This window comes from Amphiura filiformis, chromosome 9, assembly GCF_039555335.1.
Source record: "Amphiura filiformis chromosome 9, Afil_fr2py, whole genome shotgun sequence".
In the NCBI taxonomy this organism is placed as follows: domain Eukaryota; kingdom Metazoa; phylum Echinodermata; class Ophiuroidea; order Amphilepidida; family Amphiuridae; genus Amphiura; species Amphiura filiformis.
In genome coordinates, this window is record NC_092636.1 from 36,298,528 (window position 1) to 36,311,240 (window position 12,713).

The 12,713-nt window shown below is 37.1% G+C and overlaps 1 protein-coding gene across 1 annotated transcript in view; it reads right to left on the reverse strand.

Annotated features, from left to right (window-relative positions):
• Positions 1 to 12,091, reverse strand: part of LOC140160942 (serine/threonine-protein kinase PLK4-like) — a 30,002-nt gene extending 17,911 nt beyond the window's left edge. The window contains 5 exon segments of the mRNA XM_072184291.1: positions 530 to 644; positions 1,252 to 1,347; positions 2,074 to 2,169; positions 2,927 to 3,074; positions 11,963 to 12,091. Coding sequence (XP_072040392.1) covers positions 530 to 644; positions 1,252 to 1,347; positions 2,074 to 2,169; positions 2,927 to 2,968 — 349 coding nt within the window. The 5' untranslated portion in view covers positions 2,969 to 3,074; positions 11,963 to 12,091.
• Positions 12,092 to 12,713: the final 622 nt, after the last annotated feature.

Sequence of the window (12,713 nt, forward strand, 5' to 3'; positions counted from 1 at the left end):
GTCTCCGGCTACTCCATCTGGTAGGCTATTACAAACGTTCAACTCATTAATGGTTATAAGGGTGGTAAGCATAATTGGATATTTTATTGAAAGTTTATCTCAATAGAAATTTCAAATCCACCACCATTAGTTGGCTAAAGATTCACCAGAAATTTTCTGGATGCTCAACAGAATCACGCAAAATGTCAGAATTAGTTGGAACACATGCAATATCTTCATTCCATACTTTTTGCTATCATATTTAGAGCTGATTTGCTATCGGAAGGTTGGTGAATTGGAGAACCCTGGAACACTATTCCCTAACATTCCACTATTCCCTAACATTCCACTATTCCCTAACAATCAATGTTGGCTTCAGATGAGAGCAAAGTCCACCATTCAAAATTATTGATATTGGGGAACATATCGTGTAAAATATCACAATAAGTATTTTTTAAAGTGTACCAACAACTTTAACTGAGATTGCAGTCTGCAATAACAATACCCTATTGTTATGTCCTGTAATAAACAATGCATTAATCTATCCTACCTTGTTGCTCTGTCAGTATTTTGCTATGTTGTTTCAGGTATCTATTCAGCTCTCCATTATGACACATCTCAAGCACCAAATACACATAGTTCTGATCCTCAAAGTAGTTGTATAACTATAAATAAAAATATACAAATATTTGCTTTAGGTGAGCAAAATATCTATTATGGTAAATCAGACAGGACCAATGTACATGTAAAGTAATGTAAAATCTATCATCAGCAAAATTAAATCTGATAAAATCATGATCTTTCAAATTGAAAATTCAATTTCAAAATTGTTTCTGTTTAATCTTAACCTTTAAGGACCAATTTGAATCATTATGAACTGAATTACTATCTGACAGCATACTCTACTGGAAAACCTGGAAAACTGTTCACCAATACGGAATATAACCCAAACATACAAAAAAAAATCATTATTTTCCACAAAGCATTATTTATATCTGGATAGGCAAACGATCCCTAGGAGAATGACAAAGTTTCCAGAGAGAGGAGTTTTCCGATTTTCATATTATTTTACTGGCTGGACCCATTCTTCATTGCAATAACCAGCAAATTGCACCACTTTCTTGTGAAATATAAAAAATGAATCAATTTTGTTTGGATCTCCATTGTGTACATTGCATTCAAACTTGTTCATTCTTGTCAAATCTCCTTTCCTTGCATGCAAAGTTTGTCCAAAATCATTAAGATGTTTGATGTTACAGGTGGTAAAGTTACCTCTAGTATTGATGGATGTTTCAATTGACAGTGAATTTCCACTTCATTCTTCACTCGGCCTACCATGTTGGCTGCCTGCATCATTTTCTTATCAATCTGAAAGGTGACAAATGAAAATCACTGGTTAAATACATATTCAGTGCACTTGTTTACAGGATTAACATACATGGGAAAACAAGCACACAAACAGGTAAATAACAAAGTTACAAGTTTGAGACCATTTTGTGAATGTTTGGCACCATTTTCAATTAATGACATAGTCTGTTTTGTCATCTTCAGCATACATGAATTAGCCCCTCAACCAAAATAAAGTATAAGTAACAGCACTGGCCATATCGGGTGAAAACCAGAGGGATCAATACCCACAAGCCCTGTGAAACACACAGTACCGGTATAATTATATATTCTAAAAGCAAGTTTGCTGTCTCCAGGCACACAGACCCTGCTTTTTTTAATAAACATAGTAACTTTGGACTGGGTTGGGCCTTTTTAATACCCATGTACTAGGCAGTTTGGCATTTATCTTGCAGCTTTTGTACATGTACCTCTAAAGTTTATACTTTGAATCTTATAAGGCAAGATTCATAGCATATTGGATTGATATAAGAATGGCATACACTGTGTTTAACACCTATGGCAAGTGTACTCTGCATAATGAATCATTGGCGGGTGATTTTGCATCATTCAGTTTATTTCACCGAATGTCATAAATAAATAAAAATAAAAATAAATCAAGTGTTTAAATTGGGACTTTTTTGATGAGTACACACACAGGCATGTAATAAACCAAATCAAATTTACATAAGACATGAATTTACTTACCATTTTGATGGCACATTCTTGCCCTGTATGTATTGCTCTTGCTCTGTACACACATGCAAAACCACCTTTACCCAAAAGATTTAAGACCTGGTAGTCCTGTAGAGGTATACAAAAATAGTATGTGTATTATTTATACTCTCATTCATCTGCAAAATTTTCGATAATATGCGATAATCAGGAAGTGCAGTCGGATACCAGTGAAGGCCCTTGCCAAATAATATATGGCTGTTCAAGAGCCAATTTGATAGGGTAAATACATCGATTTTGTAATGCGTTGTTGTCCTCATTATACAAAATGCAAAGAGTCTGATAACCTTTGGTGTTTTACCGTCGCAGAACCATCCGTTGTGGAAATCGAAAACTCATAATACAACCCAGGGTTATAGCTAGGCAAATTTTAGTGCCGGGTAAAATTTATATGAAATGGTAAAAAAATTGAAATTTTGATAAGAATTGCTAACTTTTACACTGATTGTTTATTGATTTTGAAACATTTGAAACTGGAGTGCCGGGTATTTGGGCTCAAAATTAACTTGAGTGCCGGGTGGAAATTAAGAGTGCCGGACAGGGCCGTGGGCGGCGGCCACCACCCAATGTAGCTACAACCCTGATTACAACCTCCAACTGCAATACCCTCAAAAACAGTTTCATGTGTACTTTTTTGTAGGCTACCATATAGAATGTGTTTAAGCACAGCACTTTACTTGGGGTTACAATGCAAGTATCCCGGCAACCAGCATACCTGTTTCTTAGAAGACTACCCATGTTTGTTGTTGGGTGGGGAAAATAGGTGCATGTGTGGTCATATAGATGTGGACAATCTTGCATACAAAATGAGTACACATAACATTACCTCTATACTAGCACCTATTTTGTGAGCATTATTTCCATCCATTTCGCTGATGAGAACTGTGTCAGCCGTTGACTAGTCTTATCATGTTTGTTTTTCTGCCTCCTGCTGAAGTCAAAGGATGAAACTGTGTCAATGCAAGTCTTGATGGCTGCGGTGAATAAGTTGTGGCAGAAATCAGTAGAGTGTTTATGAAATGGCAGCTATTTGGTAAATAATAAAAACCCTGCAAAATAATGAATAATGAAGAAGTTGCCTCATTGTGGTTTGAAAAAAATGTTACGCTAAACATATAGCATTGACTTTCATTAGCCTAAAGTCTATGGAAAGTTATTTTTTAGAAGTTATGTACATGTACCGTACCCTTATAAGGTTCAATGCCTCTGGAGGGAGTCCCGGTTCTGTGGAACATGAGAACGCAGGGTCAGAAATTGGGGGAAAAACCTGAGAATCCATTTATTTCATGCATTCTCGCAAAGATTCTCATCATATGCTCATGATGATTCATCTCATCAATGTCAATGATCAACAAAATGCAACATTGCAATATATTTTATAGGCGATCTTTTCCTTTAGACCACCCTCGCTATATAGGGACTAAATTATTACTTATATGCATCAAGTTTTACTTTTGCATCAAGGTTAAACAGTTGCTAAAAACTTTGAAGTCAAGGTTTAATGTATTGGGAGGAGGGCAGGGAGCGATAAATGAGGGAAATTATGGGGTAAAAAACAAGGTTAAAACAACTTTTTGAAAACAAGTGTAAATGGCTATTCTGCTAGGATGTTTTTGTCTCAAAAAACAATTTAAAAATTATTGGAAAAGCAAGAAACATACCGGTACTTAAAAAATCAGCATCAAAGATGATCAGATGAGTGGAAAATGGTGAAGAATTTGCAAAATGAGGGATTGTTTTAAAGAAAAATACATCATGTTTTTCAAGAAATTTGCCACCTTGAATATTGAAGCTTTTAATCGCCAGCAAATGCAAAATATTATTATTCGGTTTTTGTTACTGCGTGAGTCAATAAAGTTCCGACTTACGCACACATAAATTCTTCACACAAAACGTAGTTCGCGTAACTGTTGCACCCAGCTGTGTGAACATGTACACCGTTCAATCCACGATGTTATGAGTAGGTACATGTATGAGAGGCAAACCTTAGTTAACACATAAGTTTGCTAGTCAGCCAAATTCGCCTAGACTGGGGGCCCAAACACAATACATATTTACATAGAAATTTAAAAGAACAGATTGGACAGGCTGGTCAAGAAAACCTACATAAATATGTTTTCTATACTTCACTTGACCTAAATATATGATCTTTTATGGTGATAAGACAATCGCACATGGAATTTTTGAGGGTTTTTGATAGCAGTTCCATTAAAAAAAGCTGCACTATCATCATCATCGATCTAGAAACACCACCGAAATGCTGTTTTGGGGAATTAAACAAGCCGCGCGAGGAGAACTGATGGACGCTCGCGAGTAGGACATGTAGGATATTACGCGCCTATGCTCGCGAGCTATTTACACAAAGCACGAGTGATGTACGCGATGTTCGCGCGCATCCAAGCACGATGGACTGAGCAAGTAAATGTTTTCTCACATCATCAATGAATATATGCGATGGAAAAACTCCTGACTTTTAGACCACCCGCGCTATATAGGGCTAAAATATTACTATTTTATCAAGGTTTAATATTCTAACAAGCTTAAACTAAAAGTTTCATCTAAGGAATCAAGCTTTAAACTATTTAGGAAAAATATCCAACAAGCTAATAATGATTTTTTTTCCCCGTTTTTTAACAAGCTAAAACCAATTTTTGAAAAAAAGCTTAAAACATCAATTTTTTCATCGTAAAAATCATCTAAAAAATCTTTTAAAATACAGTGACCTACCTAATATTACTAATCTCTGTTTCCGATGATATCCAAGAACCGTAGATTGGGGTGAATAGGGACAGTTTTGGCACTCTCTAGATTGTAGTTTTTTCCTGTAGCCCCATGAGCCAAACTTTTGAGGGCATATTATGTCCACCCATGATGCCTTTAATCCACCATTATAAAAAAATTGAATATATGTGGGGGGTATATATTTTTTTAATAAAATTTTGGTGTCCCTATTGACCCCGACTTCAGGGTCAATAGGGACAGCACTGGTGTTGATAAGGAAAGTACAACTTTGAAGGAGTGTACTTTTTTAGCCCCAAAGGGAGGGAAAAGGGAAACCAAGTGAGTTTTAAGCAACAATAGAAACATGTCAAGGTAATTCATACCATCATAACTGATTAAAATCTGATTTCTTTACAATGTTGATCAGGCTCGTAAGTACAAGAAGAGGAGGGGTAGGGTGTGGTGGGGTAAGGATGGCTGGGGTAGGGTTCTGGGTGGTAGGGAAGTAGGTGGGTAAGGTAGGGTGTTGGGGTAGTGGGATCAGGGTGGTGGGGCATAAGAAAAGGTATCATGGTGGTTAGAGGTAGTGGATAGGGTGGAGCAGTGGATAGGGTGGTAGGGTAGGGGATAGGGTGGTGGGGTAGATGGGTGGGGTAGGATGGTGGAGTGCTGGGGTAGGGTGTGGGTTAGTGAGTTCTGGCAGTGGCATGATAGTATTAGGGGTGGATGAGGGTGGTAGCCTAGGTAGGGTGGTGTGGTAGTGGGTTAGGGCGGTGGGGATGGTAGGTTTAATGAGGCTAGTGGGGTCACGGTGTGGTATAGTGATTTAAGGGTGGTGGACACTGGTGGTGGTAGGGTTAAGGTGGTGGGATAGGTTCATGAGGGTAGTGGGGTAAGGGTGGAGCAGGGTAGGGTGGACTGGTAGTGTAGGGTGTGGTGGGGTAAGGGTGGTTGTGGCAAGGGTGTCCCTATTCACCCCGTATAGAGGCCGTCAGCGTGACGTCATATGCCGCCATCTTGTGGGTACACGCTGCGATGGTCGTTCGATCTCCATGCGTGAACAGCAAAATCACCGTGTCGACGCGTGATAACAGCTGCGTGGCAAGCTGCGCCGTACGCGAAGTGTCCGACGCATAAACACGCGTATCATTTGTACCCACAAGATGGCGAAAGGCTGATGGCCTCTATTAAGTGACTTTTACCTGAAAAATATTTTAAAAATTGTTATAAAAATTCCTGTCAGAATTAATAAATAATCTTTTAGAGAAAGTTGTAAGACCTAACAGGCTAGGTCCTGGTGAATTTCCAGCTCATTTTCTAAAATAGTGGCCGTGGGAGCAGGAAAGTTTTGACCACCCCATTTTTTAGAACTTTTTTTAGATCATTTTATTTTGGACACCCTGTATCCTAAATGTATTCTTCAACATCTGCTGAACCATTTTCTGAACACTGTTTGATTGATCTTTCAATATGTGGAAAAAAAAAAAAAAGTGTTAACCAAATGTGAAAAAATGAGATTTCAAAAACTTTTCTCATGTTTGTCCCTATTCACCCCTGCGTCCCTATTCACCCCAATCTACGGAAGCTAAAATATTGTGAAAACGGGCAGGGCTTTGAGTAAGGCCCTTTGCACTTGATTATTAGTTTCCAGTTTAAGATTTTGAAAAAGGGACGAGGTGACTTTTAATTATTAATTATTAATTATCTTTTATTTTCTTTATTTGGTTTGAACTATTACAAGCAACTATCGACTCGTTTTGACAAGGGCGGGCATTTAATTATTTCACAACAATATTTGATTTTATAAATAAGTGAAGGTGGAGTTGTACTCTTTGTTCATTCATCATTATTGTTGATATTATTAAAGTCAGAAAATGTCAAGTAGAAGTAGTTGAAAGTTATTTTAAAGGAGAAAATTGGAAATAAAAATAAAATAACTAATTATTTTGAGATTTTCAATTTTGGACGCGGGCGGTAAACAGGAAACTAATAATCAAGTGCGAAGGGCCTAATGAGGGAAATTTCGGGGTAAAATGTATCACGTTTTTCGAGAAATTCGCCATTTTGAATAAACAATGTAAATGCAGAATTGCGCCACGCAGTAAAACGATGTCAAACGCGCTTGAAAATGCATGATACGCTAGCGTAAATTACCGTCAAAACGAGCGTACATCAAGCGCTTGTGCTACGCGAAAACTTCGGAGCTGGCATCACCGGTTTTGTTACCAGCTCTTTTACATCAAAAATAGTTATAAAAATGTGAATTTTGGAACAAAATAAAGCTTGTTCGATGGAATAAAAGGTAGGGGAGATTGGGGTTAGTTGAAACATTTTTCACAAAATCATCTTTTTAACGCAAACCGATTACTTTCAAGAAACACTAACCATATCAGTATAAACATATGGTCACGCGTTTTGAGCTCGCCTCCCAAAAAGGTGGTGCTGTTACGCTTTTTGGTATCAAGCTGTTGTAATTCTGTCTTATTTTAAAAACAGCAAAAGCTATCCCAACATATTTGGTATCATTTTAAAGCTGTATCAATATCCCATATGCTTGCAAAGTGGCATTGGTCTAGCTTATACTAAAATGGAGATATAGCTATTTGAAGTTTGAAGGCCAGGGGTGGTACAGGAAGCGGCGCCACAGGAAGCGGCGCCGCCTGTACAAACTCAATGGGGACATTTTATTTTAAGCCCTCAAATATGAAATTTGAATTTTTTGTTATTAATTTGTGGTGCATTATCACTTTTTGGGTATTAAAATAAGCTTACATTATTCTCCTTCACAGTTCACTGTTTTAGCCTAGTTTAGGTCAGACTAAATGGACTTTAAATCAAGATACATCACATGACCTCATGCTTGTCTCCTATCTTTTACACACAATTTTGTAAAACACTAACACTTTCATTACGGCGACGTATCAGCCCAGATAAATTGCCACATATCTTCAGAGGTATTCATCCTAGGGTAGCAAAAGTATACATTTTTGTAAAGCTGTTGAACCACAGAATTCAAACATGCTAATCAAATTTATATAGAATGTAATCCAAATAAGTATCAGTACATAGTAGTTCATTAATATTAAGCAAAATCTAGTTCATATTTTAACAATTTTTGATTGCTCGGATTTAAATTTTTTAAATCATAAACCTCAAACAATTGTATTTTGCTGTAAGGGTCCACCCCTGGACTGTAAGAAAATAGCATTACAACTGATATAGGGTCACCACAGAAAAATACATGACATGAAAACCTTGTATACCTTGAAACACAAAATGTCACCCATTTTTGTATATGTAATTTGAGCACCTTATACCTAGTGTTCATTTTGAGTTCATATTTGAATTCCCTGAGAAATTCCCTGCAAGAAAATGTATACTTTTGCTATGCTAGGGGGTATACTTCAGAAAATATGAATAATGAAAGCAAAATTCATGCCGTGAAACCAAAATCGCCTATGTAACGCAAAAGGAGGCGAGTATAAAACACATGACCATATACATACATGCTACAAATACAGCCTTAAACTTTATTGGACCTGCCTATGGTAATTCATATAATCAAATTTGAAAATTTGAAAAAAAAAGTGTTTCAACTAACCCCACCCCTGGGGTAAGTTGAAACATACAGTGGGGTTAGTTGAAACACGGCTTGTAAAAATGTCAAAATAATTATTATTGTGTTGTTAGGGTTATACTTCCCTTGAAGGCACCCTTTAACATACAATCAGTGTGAAAAAATGAATAAATAAATATGTGGGAGTGCGGGTCAATGCTTTGGACACAAGGTGACGAGTGTCACCAAGGACCAAAATATGAGAAGCCTAAAATATTATAAAATGTACATTCTGTGTGCACTTTTTGCTTGTATTATTGCTTTTTAACCATATTAAAGCAATATTGAAGAAATGGAAAACATGTTACAAATTTTTAAAAAGTCAAATTTTTAACCATATTTTTCTATGCGATTTTGACGTGTCAACTAACCCCACCTCAAATGTTTCAACTAACCCCGATGCCTATTTTTACATTTCAAAGTTCACTACACAAAATAAGAAATACAATAAAACTTTTATTTAATATTATTCTGGGACTTACTACTAGTGCTTATGATACTCAAAAAATAATCCCCTGAATGTTCAAACAACATGGAGATAACGCATCTTTTCTGAGGGGTATAAAAATTAGTTAGTAAGTCAAAAAACAGATATTCCTTTCCCAAGCCAACACTGGTGGGGCATCAGTGCTGTTGCTAATTTGGTGGATGACCCTTACTAATACCTATTACTAGGTGCCAGTATTTTACCAAATTAATTTTTTGTGTCAGAAAAAAATACATGTTTCAACTTACCCTGCGTTCCAACTAACCCCAATCTCCCCTATGTTTGTACAGTTGAGAACATGTTTAACCTTGTTGCAAAAGTTTGGCGATCCTGACTTTTAGACCACCCTCGCTATATAGGGCTCAAATATATATTTCATCAAGGTTTAATATATTCTAACAAGCTTTTAACTAAAAGTTTCATCTAAGGAGTCAAGCTTTAAACTATTAAAGCAACAATATCCAACAAGCTAAAAACGATTTTTTTACCCGTTTTTTAACAAGCTAAAACCAATTTTTGAAAAGAAGCTTTAACATCAATTTTTTCATTGTAAAAACCATCTAAACAATCTTTAAAAATACAGTGACCTACCTAATATTACTAATCTATGTTTCCGATGATATCCAAGAAGCTAAAATATTGTGAAAGAGGGCAAGGCTTTGAGTAGGCCTAATGAGGGAAATTACGGGGTAAAATACATCACGTTTTTCGAGAAATTCGCCATCTTGAATAAATGCAGAATTGCGTCATGCAGTAAAACGATGTCAAACGCGCTTGAAAATGCATGATACGCGAGCGTAAATTACTGTCAAAATGAGCGTACATCAAGCGCTTGTGCTACGCGAAAACTTCGGAGCTGGCATCACCGGTTTTGTAACCAGCTCTTTTAAGTCAAAAATAGCTATAAAAACGTGAATTTTGGAACAAAATAAAGCTTGTTTGATGGAATAAAAGGTATGTTTGTACAGTTGAAAACATGTTAACCTTGTTGCGAAAGTTTAATATGATAAATTTGCAATTTGTACCTATTATAGCTCGGGTGGTCTAAAAGTCAGGATCGCCAAAAGTTTAATATGATAAATTTGCAATTTGTACCTTATATAGCTCGGGTGGTCTAAAAGTCTGGATCACCAAAAAGATATTAACGACAACTGGTAGTTTTTGTTAGTTTAAAAATGATGGTATTTTTAGTTGTGGAGGAAAATAACAGCACGCAGAATGTTGCGTATGTATGAACGGGGTTTATTCATATATTTTCATGATTAAACGTTGTCTCGGGCATAAACAATCGTTTAGTCACGGAAATATATGAATGAACCCCTATTGAGTCAGACAGGGTCTAATTCTGCATAAAACCGGGCAACGTTATTTCTATAGATCTGCTGCGCATTCAAATTGCATTGTATTGCATCGTAATTTCATTTGTGTCTATGCTAATTATGTTTACACAACATGAACTCACGTGTTTTCAAGCAAATTCGCCGATAATAGGTGATCAAAAGCGATCGGAATGTTGCAAAAGTACAGATCGCATTCAGCTTACTTCATATGAGATGATCTTTGGAAAAATACGGCATAATTTGTCTTGGTGTTTGCGGAATGCCATGCAGTAAAATATTAATACGCTCGCGGCAATTCATGATTGACAACTAACAATCGGCGTGTCCTTCAGATCCTCCACTGTCAATTTCTTATCCACTCACTAATCCTCACAAAAGCTTTGTGTTGATTACGATTAAATGTGTGGAGGCAAATTGCAATAAGGCACGGTACAATGAAATAATGAGTAGGGCGGGCTCGAGTATGGTTTCTTCTTCATCTTACGTAACAGTATTGTTCTCCAAAAAACCGGAAGCTTGTCGTTTGGAGCTCTAGCTGAAATACAGCAAGATAATGTAAGATAGTAAATGTAAACCTGTATTTTAGCTAGAGTATCTCGAGCTATATCAGACAGGGTCTAATTCTGCATAAAACCGGGCAACGTTATTTCTATAGATCTGCTGCGCATTCAAATTGCATTGTATTGCATCGTAATTTCATTTGTGTCTATGCTAATTATGTTTACACAACATGAACTCACATGTTTTCAAGCAAATTACCGATAATAGGTGATCAAAAGCGATCGGAATGTTACAAAAGTACAGATCGCATTCAGCTTACTTCATATGAGATGATCTTTGGAAAAATACGGCATAATTTGTCTTGGTGTTTGCGGAATGCCATGCAGTAAAATATTAATACGTTGCGGCAATTCATGATTGACAGCTAACAATCGGCGTGTCCTTCGTATCCTCCACTGTCAATTTCTTATCCACTCACTAATCCTCACAAAAGCTTTGTGTTGATTACGTAATGTGTGGAGGCAAATTGCAATAAGTACAATGAAATAATGAGTAGGGCGGGCTCCGAGGCGGGTTTCTTCTTCATCTTACGTAACAGTATTGTTCTCCAAAAAAACCGGAAGCTTGTCGTTTGGAGCTCTAGCTGAAATACAGCAAGATAATGTAAGATAGTAAATGTAAACCTGTATTTTAGCTAGAGTATCTCGAGCTATACACAGCCGTTTTCGCCAAACGTTTGTCAAACAATTGCCGAGCAGAAACGTTTGTCAAACATTTTCGCAAACGCCCACAAACGTTTGGCAAACGTTTTGATCGCTAAATGTTTGTCAAACGTTTGGCGAAAGCGGCTATGTACTGAAATGCAGTAAACCTTAGACGAAGCGCGTAGTGTAAGGATACATCGCGATATTTACTGCGCTGCACGCACTTGTCTCTGATTGGCTGCTGAGGCGATCTGTTGTTGCCGAGTGGAAATTTATGAATGAACTGTGCGCCGTACGCGTTGTTAGCGCCGAATTTGCAACATCACGGTAGTCGCGCTCGTAAAAGGTTTGCTGCATTTTAGTATTTAAGCTATATTGAGTACATGTATAGTGCAAAATTCGGAAGTCCGACGCAAAATCGGTTACCGTCCAGGTCTTAAAAAGCGCTAATATTCCTTAAAACAAATTAACACAAATGGATTATATTACTTACGGAACAAATATACAATTTTTAATTTGTTTTCTAAGGTCTCCAACTCTTAAATGTTCTGCAAAACACAAATATTATGTGTTCCTAAATTCGAACACCGCGGTACAAATATAAAATTCGAAATCGCTCTTTGCTCATGTTCCCGGAATTTTTTGGCTCTTCAAAGCGTTTGAACAACAATGTAAGTCATCGAGCATCACCTAAATATCGATCAATCGAATTATTCATCTCGTACCCAGAATATATGGACGTGTTCTTTGTGCAAATGGGCGATGCTGTTACTTAGGGACCGTTCATAAACACTTGTTAGGGGGGGCCTGATGCAAAACGGGGCCTTAAAAGTTTGACCCTCCTATTAAAAGGGGGCGGGGCTGAAAAAATTGACCACAAATTTTCCAGGGAAAAATTGAGTTTAGGCCTACATGCTTTTCTATGGGGTTGACCCATAATTTTCATGTCAAAGGGGGGAGGGAGCTGAAATTTTGAGATCTGAAAAGGGGGAGGGACGAAAAATTTTCGTGATGAAATTGTTTTGTATCAGGCCCCCCTAACAAGTTTTTGTGAACGGTCCCTTTTATGTGTAGGCCTACCCCCGGATGGTGAATTTTCTAAATGGTCTGCCAAAAATCGCCAAAAATCTTTGCCCCCCCCCTTTTGACGTGCCAAAAAAAACCTGTTTTGGACGAGTGGCATTTTCTAAAATGTATTGAAATTATTTGATAAGAAATTATGAAAATGTGTTAAGGGAAGGGGT